Here is a 12843-nt window from a genome sequence, read left to right as displayed (position 1 = left end):
ATCACAGATTACTATACGAAACAGAACAGAAAAAAAGTAAATGAAGTTTTCGTTAAAACGTAATGCATTTAAAATTATCAGCTTTGAGTGGCTCGGTGGTTTAGGGGTATGATTATCGCTTTGGGTGCGAGAGGTCCCGGGTTCAAATCCCGGCCGGGCCCGTTTTTATACCCAACGCATTTGGTACATATTTTGTTAACTTCTATCACAGATTACTATAAAAGCAGAACAGAAAAAAAGTAAATGAAAATTAAGTGAAAACGTAATGCATTTAAAATTATCAGCTTTGTGTGGCTCGGTGGTCTAGGGGTATGATTCTCGCTTTGGGAGCGAGAGGTCCCGGGTTCAAATCCCGGCCGGGCCCGTTTTTATACCCAATGCATTTGATACATACTTTGTTAACTTCTATCACAGATTACTATAAGAAACAGAACAGAAAAAAAGTAAATGAAGTTTAAGTGAAAACGTAATGCATTTAAAATTATCAGCTTTGTGTGGCTCGGTGGTCTAGGGGTATGATTCTCGCTTTGGGTGCCAGAGGTCCCGGGTTCAAATCCCGGCCGGGCCCGTTTTTATACCCAACGCATTTGATACATATTTTGTTAACTTCTATCACAGATTACTATAGAAACAGAACAGAAAAAAAGTAAATGAAGTTTAAGTGAAAACGTAATGCATTTAAAATTATCAGCTTTCTGTGGCTCGGCGGTCTAGGGGTATGATTCTCGCTTTGGGTGCGAGAGGTCCCGGGTTCAAATCCCGGCCGGGCCCGTTTTTATACCCAACGCATTTGATACATATTTTGTAACTTTATCACAGATTACTATAAGAAACAGAAGAGAAAAAAAGTAAATGAAGTTTTCGTTAAAACGTAATGCATTTAAAATTATAAGCTTTGAGTGGCTCGGTGGTCTAGGGGTATGATTCTCGCTTTGGGTGCGAGATGTCCCGGGATCAAATCCCGGCCGGGCCCGTTTTTATACCCAACGCATTTGGTGTATATTTTTTTAACTTTATCACAGATTACTATAAAACAGAAGAGAAAAAAAGTAAATGAAGTTTTCGTTAAAACGTAATGCATTTAAAATTATCAGCTTTGAGTGGCTCGGTGGTCTAGGGGTATGATTCTCGCTTTGGGGGCGAGAGGTCCCGGGTTCAAATCCCGGCCGGGCTGTCTTTATACCCAACGCATTTGGTGTATATTTTTTTAACTTCTATCACAGATTACTATAAAAGCAGACCAGAAAAAAAGTAAATGAAGTTTAAGTGAAAACGAAATGCATTTAAAATTATCAGCTTTGTGTGGCTCGGTGGTCTAGGGGTATGATTCTCGCTTTGGGTGCGAGAGGACCCGGGTTCAAATCCCGGCCGGGCCCGTTTTTATACCCAACGCATTTGATACATATTTTGTGAACTTTATCACAGATTACTATAAAAAACAGAACAAAAATAAAGTAAATGAAGTTTTCGTAAAAATGCTATGCATTTAAAAGTATCAGCGTTTTGTGGCTCGGTGGTCTAGGGGTATGATTCTGGCTTTGGGTGCGAGAGGTCCCGGGTTCAAATCCCGGACGGGCCCGTTTTCATACCCAACGCATTTGATACATATTTTTTTAACTTCTATCACAGATTACTTTAAAAACAGAACAGAAAAAAAGTAAATGAAGTTTTCGTGAAAACGTAATGCATTTAAAATTTTCAGCTTTGTGTGGCTCGGTGGAATAGGGGTATGATTCTCGCTTTGGGTGCGAGAGGTCTCGGGTTCAAATCCCGGCCGGGCCCGTTTTTTTACCCAACGAATTTGATACATATTTTGTTAACTTCTATCACGGATTACGATAAAAACAGAACAGACAAAAAGTAAATGAAGTTTAAGTGAAAACGTAATGCATTTAAAATTATCAGCTTTGCGTGGCCCGGTGGTCTAGGGGTATGATTCTCGCTTTGGGTGCGAGAGGTCCCGGGTTCAAATCCCGGCCGGGCCCGGTTTTATACCCAACGCATTTGGTACATATTTTTTTAACTTTTATCACAGATTACTTTAAAAACAGAACAGAAAAAAAGTAAATGAAGTTTTCGTGAAAACGTAATGCCTTTAAAATGATCAGCTTTGTGTGGCTCGGCGGTCTAGGGGTATGATTCTCACTTTGGGTGCGAGAGGTCCCGGGTTCAAATCCCGTCCGGGCCTGTTTTTATAACCAACGCATTTGATACAGATTTTGTTAACTTTATCACAGATTACTATAAGAAGCAGAACAGAAAAAATGTAAATGAAGTTTTCGTGAAAACGTAATGAATTTAAAATTATCACCTTTGTGTGGCTCGGTAGTCTAAGGGTATGATTCTCGCTTTGGGTGCGAGAGGTCCCGGGTTCAAATCCCGGCCGGGCCCGTTTTTATACCCAACGCATTTGATACATATTTTGTGAACTTTATCACAGATTACTATAAAAAACAGAACAGAAATAAAGTAAATGAAGTTTTCGTGAAAATGCTATGCATTTAAAAGTATCAGCTTTTCGTGGCCCGGTGGTCTAGGGGTATGATTCTCGCTTTCGGTGCGAGAGGTCCCGGGTTCAAAACCCGGCCGGGCCCGGTTTTATACCCAACGCATTTGGTACATATTTTGTTAACTTTTATCACAGATTACTATAAGAAACAGATCAGAAAAAAAGTAAATGAAGCTTTCGTGAAAACGTAATGCATATAAAAGTATCAGCTTTGTGTGGCTCGTTGATCTAGGGGTATGATTCTCGCTTTGGGTGCGAGATGTCCCGGGTTCAAATCCCTGCCGGGCCCGTTTTAATACCCAACGCATTTGGTACATATTTTTTTAACTTCTATCACAGATTACTATAAAAACAGAACAGAAAAATAGTAAATGAAGTTTAAGTGAAAACGTAATGCATTTAGAATTATCAGCTTTGTGTGGCTCGGTGGTCTAGGGATATCATTCTCGCTTTGGGTGCGAGAGGTCCCGGGTTCAAATCCCGGCCGGGCCCGTTTTAATACCCAACGCATTTGGTACATATTTTTTTAACTTCTATCACAGATTACTATAAAAACAGAACAGAAAAATAGTAAATGAAGTTTAAGTGAAAACGTAATGCATTTTGAATTATCAGCTTTGTGTGGCTCGGTGGTCTAGGGATATCATTCTCGCTTTGGGTGCGAGAGGTCCCGGGTTCAAATCCCGGCCGGGCCCGTTTTTATACCCAACGCATTTGATACATATTTTTTTAACTTCTATCACAGATTACTATAAAAACAGAACAGAAAAAAAGTAAATGAAGTTTAAGTGAAAACGTAATGCATTTAAAATTATCAGCTTTGTGTGACTCGGTGGTCTAGGGCAGTGGTGCGCAAACTAGGGGTCGCGACCCCTGTGGGGGTCGCCAGAAGTTTTTTGGGGGTCGCCAAATTTTTATGAAATGCATTATCCCTCCATGCTGCATACCATACAGAGTACATATAAAGAGTGAAGCGCCGTCACTCACTGTTTAATTGCAATTGGATTTCCGAAATGTCACGAAATATCGAGTCACAAGTCATAAAACGCATACAAAATTCATCTCTATTTGCTTTACAACTGGACGAGACTACCGAAGACTCAGCCTTGCCAAAAATTTTGGCTATCCGTGGAAAAACAATATCCCGTTTTATGCAAGAATGTCATCAGAATGTTAATACAATTTGCATCAACGTATTTATGTGAAACTGGATTTAGCAAACTAGTTTCAATAAAAACTAAATACCGCTCGCGTTTAAACCCTGAAGATGATATGTGAATTACAATTAGCAACATACATCCAAACATCGATGAGATAATTAGAAACTTGCAGCCACATACATCTCATTAAAGGGCAATTTACTGATTTTTGTGTTATACAAAAAGTGTTTTCTTAAAATTATAAATAAAATTAATATCAGTCAAATATGGTGATGTTTTTTCTCGATGAAACGAAAGAAATACGCGAAATATACATCGTATTTGTGAACATTTATCTCTAGGGGTCGCCAAAAAGTTTCTCTCTACAAAAGGGGTCGCAGTCGAAAAAAGTTTGCGCACCGTTGGTCTAGGGGTATGATTCTCGCTTTGGGTGCGAGAGGTCCCAGGTTCAAATCCCGGCCGGGCCCGTTTTCATTTCCAACGCATTTGATTTTGTTAACTTCTATCGCAGATTTTAGAGGTAAGATTCTATTGTTAATATCACGCTTTTTTTACTTACTTTTTTTAAACAAGCTGTGAATAAAATTTATTTATTTCCATTTAACTTTTATGTCACTAATTATGTGCTGTTTCTATACATTTTAGAGATTTTTGGATTCATGGGGAGTATCTAGCTTTGTTGGACAAGTTGAGATTAGCAACAACAACACGATGGAACATTAAAGTAAAAAACAAAAAATATGCATGTTTGATTTAATTTATATTTTAATGTATAAACAATATTACATGTAGTAATGCTTTATAATGTCTATTGGTGCTGTTAAATCTATAACGACAGGTAAAGCTTTTTTTTTTTACTTACCTCCCATAAAACTTTTACAGAAGTCGAAGACAAAGGGAGCGCTTTTGCTGATAAGGGTGGTCCACCGGGTGCTGTTCAAAAAGCAGAATAAAACCAAATTTTAATAGAAAATAAATTTAAAATAGGTAAAAAAATAAATAAGATTAATATAAAATATCTTCGAAAATATATTGGAGAGTGATAAAAGGACAATTCTAACACTATTCGTTTTTGAAATAATGAAATAAATAAAAAAAAATTAAAAAAATTTTTTCGTTTTTTGCACAGACAATAACTTTTAATATTATATTGACTAAAATAAGTAGTAAGCATTTCTTGCACTTTGTTAAAAATAATTAGTTAAAGAATTTAAAAATTGTCTTAAAAATAAATTTAATCGTAATGACATAAATTAAATTTAAACGTTAGTTAAAATTTATCGTTTATTCAATTACAAAACAAGCTCTCCATTAAAGTCTTATAATTGGAAGGCTCAAAAATTAGCAAAGAATGAAGGTTGTTGTTGTAGTTCATTTACGTCGCACTAGAGCTGCACAATGGGCTATTGGCGACTGTCTGGGAAACATCCCTGAGGATGATCTGTAGAATCGCCATCACAATTTTGATCCTCTGCCGGGGGTATATCACCCCCGCTTCGATAGCCCGACGACCTGCTGGGGAAGTCGAGTACTTTACGGTAGTACAGCTTAACGAGGACCAATGCCGCACACCCTCGGTCCCTAAGCAGACTGACCCAAGTGGTCATCCACCCTCACACTGACCGCAGTCAGTGATGCTTGACTTCGGTGATCTGCTGGGAGCTTTGTCTTAACGATCAGTCCACTGCTGGACGCAAAGATTGAAGGAGAAAATGAAAGAAATATTTGGTAATTCGACGCATGTTTCCAGTGTGGGTTTTCAACGCTGTGTCAAAGGACACCGAACTCGAGGCGATAGGAAAAAATAGAAGTTATTAGGGATTCATTTTCAAAAATTATGATTTCATACTTGCACAGATTTACGCATCTGACATAAAATCATTACACAAATGAGGTATTGTTTCCTATGTATATTTACATGCTGAGTCGAATGAGACTACAATTAGTTGATGGGATGAATAGTTTGAATGTTATAAGGGTTTTATTCCTACAAAGTGAAATTTATAAATAGTATCCTTTTATACAAATTATAGCATTTGCGACTTATGAACTTTATTATTATTAACTCTTGTTTTGTTTCATTCAATTAAGCGTTAAAACATAGAAAAAATACTTTATTTGTTGGAAAAAAATTCAAATATTTTATTTTTATACATATTTTGTTAACTTATAAAATCATTGTTCTCTCTATACATATTCCGTCTAATTTAATTTAGCGTACAAAAGAGAGATATTATGAGACAATGCTCTCATTGTATAGATACCATTGTTGGGTGCATAGATTTGAACAAACGCAAAATTTTACTATTGTGCGTAAGTAGTAAAATTTCTGAACTATTAGCCCTTTCGCCTCATTATCGGTCTCATTCGATTTCGTGTAAGGAAATGTCTCCGAAAAAATACCTCTGTTTGTATGTATTTCGAGAGAAATAATTGTATTCGATATGTATTCGATTATATAATTATCGATTATACACTGGTTATCATAAATTAAGGAAAATTCACAAAAATCGCGATAACTCAAGAAATTACACATGGAATTTTATGAAACTTACCCACAATATACAACACATAGTAAGGTATTAAACAACATAAAAAGAAATTATCAGACATTAATAGTAGTATAGAAATTAGCACATGTATAAAATAAACAAATTGGAAGTATCGGTTTGCAATAGAAAAAGTACCTTTAATATGGAATATGATTGCCTCTAGAAGCAATACAGCACAAACAGCGATGTGTGATGCTTTCAATTATGCGGTCTATCAGTTCAATAGGAAGTGAGAGCCATTGCTCTTGTAAAGCAGTTGCAAGCGTGGCAAGGGTCTGAGGGGGCGGATTGATGGCAGATACACGCCTCCCTAGAGCATCCCAAACGTGCTCGATAGGATTCAAGTCCGGGGATCGAGCTGGCCACTCCATGCGAGTAATTGTTTCCTGTTGAAGATAATCATCAACAATGCGAGCTCTGTGTGGTCTTGCATTATCGTCCTGTAACAGGAAGCAATCACCAATTGCCCCGGCATATGGGCGCACATAAGCATCAAGGATGTTGTCTCGATAAACCTGAGCATTCACGGTTCCCCTTGGAAAGACATGGAGGTATGTGCGCCCTCCTAAGGATATGCCTCCCCAAACACAGACACTGCCTCTTCCGTATGCATCTCTTTCACGGATGTTTGATGGATGATAACGGGTCCCAGGTTCTCTCCATATCAAATAACGTCTACTGTCACTTTCTAGACTAAACCTGGACTCATCCGTAAAGAGAACAGGCCTCCATTGATCTGACGTCCAGTGGACATGTTGTCGGGCCCACTGCAAACGGTCTCTCCTATGGCGTGATGTGAGCGGCACGCAAATGGCTGGTCGTCTCGCATACAGACCACCTTCGTGGAGCCTTCTGCGCACAGTTGACGTTGACACCAACCTTCCGGTGGCTGCAGCAAGAGAGGATCTAAGATGTGTCGGAGTAGCGGTTCTATTCCTGCGTGCACTTAATGTCAAATATCGGTCATCGGCACTGGTCGTAACAGTTGGCCGTCCTTGACTGAACCTCCTAGATGCCGAATCTGTGGTTTGAAATTGCCTCCAAAGTCTATGAACCACAGATGGACTCACATTTAGCCATCTGGCCACTTCTGATTGACTCTGCCCTGCCTCTAGTCTCCCGATGGCTCTCCATCGTAGTTCTTCAGGCAAATGATGCCTAGAGGTCATTATTACGAATTGGCTATCTCAGATTTTCAATGTCGCAATCACAGTAAAATTTGTGTGCTTTCTCTCAAACTTGGACTTTTATGCTCCAGGCAGATGACGTAAGCCGAGTGCAGCGCCACTAATTTGCATATTGCAATTTTACTCAGCTACTCTTAGTGGACAACATATGCAAATTTTGCACGGTTTGGCTTACTTTTGAAAGAGTTATCGCTATTTTTGTGATTTTTCCTTAATTTATGATAACCAGTGTATAATATATAATTTCGATAGTTATATACGAGGGTGTTTCGAAAAGTAAAGATACACTGTACGCCAGAGGAAAAGAAAAGTTTTGGCGAGCAAGTTGGCAACACAGGTTTTAACCTTGAACCGTTAGCTTTCTCCTCGCGGTCATTCTGCATTTCAAAGTTGATTCTGGTTGGAGTAGGTCGTGTTTAAAATGGCTGCGGCGATTCAGAATCCCGCCAAATGCGAAGCGCGCTCCGTCATACGTTTTTTTCATGCAAAAGGTCAGAGACCAGCGGATATTCACAAAGAAATTGTTTCTGTTTATGGGAACGTTATGAATAGACAAAATGTAACGAAGTGGTGTCGTCATTTCTCTGAAGGTAGGACCGATATTCATGACGAACAAAGAACAGGTCGGCCATCTGTGATGCCCTTCTTCAGAGAACGGAGGAAGAAATTCGTGCGAATAGACGTCTCAAATTAAAAGAATTGCATCAGATCATACCGGAAGTGTCAATGACAACTCTTTATGAAGTTGTGACTGTCAAGTTAGGGTACAGGAAATTGTGTGCGCGCTGGGTTCCAAAAATGTTAACAGAAGAACACAAAAAGAAAAGGATGGGCTTTGCACTCGAGTTCCTCACACTCTTTGCAGAAGCAGGTGATGAGTTCCTTGATCACATTGTGACGGGTGACGAGACGTGGGTTTATCACCATACACCTGAATCCAAGCAACAATCAATGCAATGGCGCCATTCGAATTCACCCAAAGCCAAGAAATTCAAAACTTCGATTTCAGGGAAAAAAATCATGGCTTCTGTTTTTTGGGACAGACACGGCATTCTTCTGTTGGAATTTATGCCTCCCGGAACGACAATTAATGCTGCTGCATATTACCAAACATTGAAACGTCTTCGAAGGGCAATTCAAAACAAAAGCAGGGGAATGCTGACAAATGGAGTCCGCTTGCTTCATGACAACGCTCGGCCTCACACAGCGCTCGTAACCAAAACACTACTCAAACAATTCAAATGGCAAGTATTGGATATCCGCCATACAGCCCGGACCTTGCTCCCAGCGACTTCCATTTATTCCTTTACCTGAAGTCACATCTTGGTGGAATATCATTCCACGACGATGATGATTTCAAAGATGAAGTTGAAATGTGGTTCCGACAACAGGGGGCAACCTTCTATGACTGTGGGATACAAAAGCTTGTGCACCGACTTAACAAATGTTTGGATAACGGGGGTGATTATGTCGAAAAATAATAAATAATCGAGTTAATAAGATGTAATTGACGTTTTCTAAATAAATGTTTTTTTTAAGGAATGCGATCCATTGTATCTTTACTTTTCGAAACGCCCTCGTAATATATAATTCGATTATATAACTACTCGGAGTTTCGACTATATAATTCGATTATATAATTTAATAATTATATAATCCGATAATTGTATTCGATATGTTTGTATGTATTCGATAAGAAATAATTCGAAAGTTTCTAACTCTTTCCGCCAAACTCCGACGCGATAAGTAGTTCAGCTTTTTATTTAAACGTTCGCAACAAGTTAGACCTTGTCTTTCCACTTTAAACCCTTCTACCTCCCTTGGCTTGAAGTTGGCGCTTGGCGCTTGAAGGTTATGCGATTTTCCCACTCTCCATACTTTACCCTTCTCTGTTACCATGGTTTCCTCCTCAAATATTTTTTGCCCATGCCAATGAATTCCCTCTTCTTACTGAAACTGCCGAGATGGAAAAGGCAAGTCTTTCCATAACCATTGTAAAAATGTGGAACACATTGAAATCGTGTTCACTTGAGACTAATTTTGCAAAGAGTATTATAATATTTAATAGTTATAATAAAAAGCCTGTACTTTTTTTTTTTAAATTTGAAGTAAAGACACTATTACAGAACTAATTTTTTTTAAATAAATTCCATCTAGTGGCAACGAAAACAATTTACCACTTGTCGACATTATGTTTCCGTGAGTTAAATGTTAACTTTAAATAAAAAGAATTTTCCTTAAAATTCTGCATTTTTTTTGCTCAATTCTTTAAAACTGCTATATTGTCTCTCGTCTAAAAACAATTTTTAATCTGTTTGGATTTTGTTTTTGCAGAAAAAATAGGGTTGCAATACCTTATAAGAAACATTGTTCTTACCTTCCTCTTCTGTTGTCACAGTAACAGGATTACTATTTTCACTTTCTCCTAAAGCATTCACAGCTGATATTTGTATGGAGTAACGTGTATTAGGAATCAATCCACTAACCGTCCAAGTTGTCTCTGATGGTGGAATTGTAACTCGTTTTTTTTCTAAATAATGACAAGTGTGTCATAATTAGAGACAAAACAGAATTAAGGATTACAAAATTACATTTTCTAATATAAAAATCAAATGTAACCATTAATAGAGGAAAAACGAAATTAATGTTTAGTAGATTACCCAAACCAATTTATGCTGCGTCTCTTAAGATTAAATAATAATAATAATAATGATAATAATAATAATTGAGATTAATTAAAATAATAACGTTAGTTATTATAATTAAACAATATTAAGTATTAAATTATTAATTAAATACTAGTAAGTATTATATTAAATAATAGTAATTAATAATAGTATTAAATGAAGATAATAATAATCAAAATAATGATAATTAAGATTAAATAATAATTAAAACAAATGTACCGTTAATAAAGGTTTCGTTAACAGAGGTAGAGGAAAAACGAAATTAATGTTTAGTAGATTACACAAATCAATTTATGCTGCATCTCTTAAGATTGAATAATTATAATAATTATAATAATCATAATAATGATGACAAGAAACTTCAGTGCTCATTCAAAGGCATTTCATACTATGTTTACCTAAATTAATCGATCAATAAAAATTAACTACTGAAGAATGGAAACAAATAAATGCACTATTTGCTGCATTCTCCTGAGGAAACCAGATTCTTTATTCTCGCCAAGTTTTTTACTCAATTACAAAGTAATTAACAAATGAAATCGCTGGCTGAAAAAAAGAATTAAACAATATTTTAAATGTAGGCATTATTTGCTGTTGTATACAGACTGCTGTAATAAAGCTGTAATGCTGTCTGAGGATAGCATTAGCAGACGCTCCAGCAAAATATTTCAGTTGAAAGCAGGGAATGTTGTCATAAATTGTTTCCAGTCAGCAGCGAAACATGCTGACGAACCTGCTAAGTAGTAACGAATTTCGATTCTTGTTGAGAATAATCATGGAGTTTCCAAACCAAGACATCGTTTTTTAATTTCTTATTATTTCTTTATTTTATTAATTTGCTTAATGCATCATGTTCGCAATTCTTATTCAGAAAAAAGAAATCACAGGATTTCTTAAGTAAAATGTCATTTTTTTAAAGAAACTAATTCATAAAAATGAGAACAATCGGGTTTGCTTAGCAGAATATTATTTCTCTTGAATGAACTGATTCCGATTCTTGAAAAGAATAAATCATAAGGTTTCCAAAGTAGAATGTCGTTTTTTTTAAAAATTTAATTTTGATTCTTAGTGCCAAAAGTTCTTCGGGTATCCTAAATAGAATGTCAATTTTTTTAATGTAACTATTTTCGAAACCTAATGAGAATAAACCATCGAATTTCCTTAGCAGATTTTTTTTTCTCTTTCTTAATGTGAATAATTTTAACTCTTAGAAAAAATAAATCATCAGGTTTCCTAAAGAAAATTCCGTTTCTTTTTTTTTAATGTAACTTATCTTAAATGTTAGTGAGAATAAATCATAGAGTTTCCTAATTAAAATTCTTCGAATCATTTTGATTCTTGGTGAGATAAATCATTCCTCAGCAGCAAGTTGTTTTCATTAAATTGACTCTTCAAATCAGCTGCCATTTTTAGAATATACGACACTATGTTTCATTTAACAAACATTTCAGTGATTGCCTTAAATATATAGGAAGAGCAATATATAGAAATGAGGAAATAAGGATGGATAAATCTATCAGAACAAAACTATAGAACTAGGAGAACAAAATCATAAGAACAGAACTATAAGAACAAAACCATAAGAACGGAACTATAAGAACAAAACCATAAGAGCAGAACTATAAGAACAAAACCATAAGAACAGAACTATAAGATCAAAACCATACGAACAGAACTATAGGAACAAAACCTTAAGAACAAATAAATAGAATTATACGTAATGTAAACATCGTTTATAATAGACAAAATTCACTTTAAAAGATCATGTTAATTTTAAACTATTTCAATCTTATAATTTGTTTAGTGAGAGTATTGTAAAACAAACATGTATCGAAAAAGTATCGATATTAATTTTAAATTATTATGTATACATAACCTGGACATTTTGATTTTAAGGTAAGTACCATTTTTATATTTATTATAAAAAGAAAAACATAATCAGTAAATGTTAAAAATTTTCTTGGAATTATAATTTTATTAACAATAGAAAAAGATCATTACTTTTGCTTAGATAGATGTTTTGCAAGAACTTTATATTTGTAATAAATACATTATTATAAGGTATGGGATACTCATTTCATAAAAAGTAATAGCGATTGGCTGTAATAAAAACTTTATTAACATATGTTGATAAGCAAACGAAATTATTAGTGTTATTATAAAATTATTATAATTAGAAACCATTTACGCAACTATTAGGTAATATTAGGATAGCATATTCATAAATGAATAATTAGAATATGGGTAAGAATATAGGCTGTAGACAAGATCACAAAAATATTATTAAAAAGGAAATTGTTTTATTGTTATAAGAAAATATTGCTAACACCATGTTTAGACGATTAAAGGCAGCGTATGGTACATTTATGAAAATATTATAAATAGAAATCACTAGCTTAAATATTTACATAATGCATAAATGAAATGAATTCCTAATTTCAATATGGGTTACAAAAAGGCAATAGACTACAATTAAAAATAAATATAATATTGTTGATTTGTAATATCTTTATAAGCTATAGTTTAGGGTAGTGCTCCATGCATTTATAAAGTTATTTTGAGTAAACTGAAAACCATTTACATAAATTTTAACATAGCACATAAAAACATTAGCTAATAAGTATTTGTATTAGAATATTCTATAGGGAAGATAACATGAATAACATAAAAACAAGTAAATTTCATTTGTAATACGAATTTTATTTCATACTTTAGGGCAAGGATGGGCACACTACGGCCCGCGAGCCA

At 35.4% G+C, this 12843-nt stretch overlaps 1 protein-coding gene and 7 non-coding genes across 8 annotated transcripts in view; 7 read left to right on the top strand and 1 right to left on the bottom strand.

The window, feature by feature from the left end:
* The window catches only part of LOC107444320 (cell adhesion molecule Dscam1-like), a 230960-nt gene that overhangs the window by 102155 nt on the left and 115962 nt on the right, over positions 1 to 12843 (bottom strand). The window contains exons 16-17 of the mRNA XM_087158837.1: positions 9786 to 9938; positions 4532 to 4602 (exon numbers count right to left, since the gene is read on the bottom strand). Coding sequence (XP_087014963.1) covers positions 4532 to 4602; positions 9786 to 9938 — 224 coding nt within the window. The remainder of the gene's footprint in view (positions 1 to 4531; positions 4603 to 9785; positions 9939 to 12843) is intronic.
* Positions 90 to 161, top strand: TRNAP-UGG (transfer RNA proline (anticodon UGG)). Its single transcript has one exon. It is a non-coding gene; the product is annotated as a tRNA-Pro (tRNA).
* TRNAP-UGG (transfer RNA proline (anticodon UGG)) lies at positions 293 to 364 on the top strand. The gene has a single exon. It is a non-coding gene; the product is annotated as a tRNA-Pro (tRNA).
* On the top strand, positions 1103 to 1174 carry TRNAP-UGG (transfer RNA proline (anticodon UGG)). The gene has a single exon. It is a non-coding gene; the product is annotated as a tRNA-Pro (tRNA).
* Positions 1305 to 1376, top strand: TRNAP-UGG (transfer RNA proline (anticodon UGG)). The gene has a single exon. It is a non-coding gene; the product is annotated as a tRNA-Pro (tRNA).
* Positions 1914 to 1985, top strand: TRNAP-UGG (transfer RNA proline (anticodon UGG)). The gene has a single exon. It is a non-coding gene; the product is annotated as a tRNA-Pro (tRNA).
* TRNAP-UGG (transfer RNA proline (anticodon UGG)) lies at positions 2320 to 2391 on the top strand. Its single transcript has one exon. It is a non-coding gene; the product is annotated as a tRNA-Pro (tRNA).
* On the top strand, positions 2523 to 2594 carry TRNAR-UCG (transfer RNA arginine (anticodon UCG)). Its single transcript has one exon. It is a non-coding gene; the product is annotated as a tRNA-Arg (tRNA).

The sequence above is a fragment of the Parasteatoda tepidariorum genome, chromosome 3 (assembly GCF_982258835.1).
Source record: "Parasteatoda tepidariorum strain Cologne lab strain chromosome 3, Ptep-v5.0, whole genome shotgun sequence".
Classification (NCBI taxonomy): Eukaryota; Metazoa; Arthropoda; class Arachnida; order Araneae; family Theridiidae; genus Parasteatoda; species Parasteatoda tepidariorum.
This window is presented reverse-complemented; position numbering and strand designations above follow the sequence as displayed.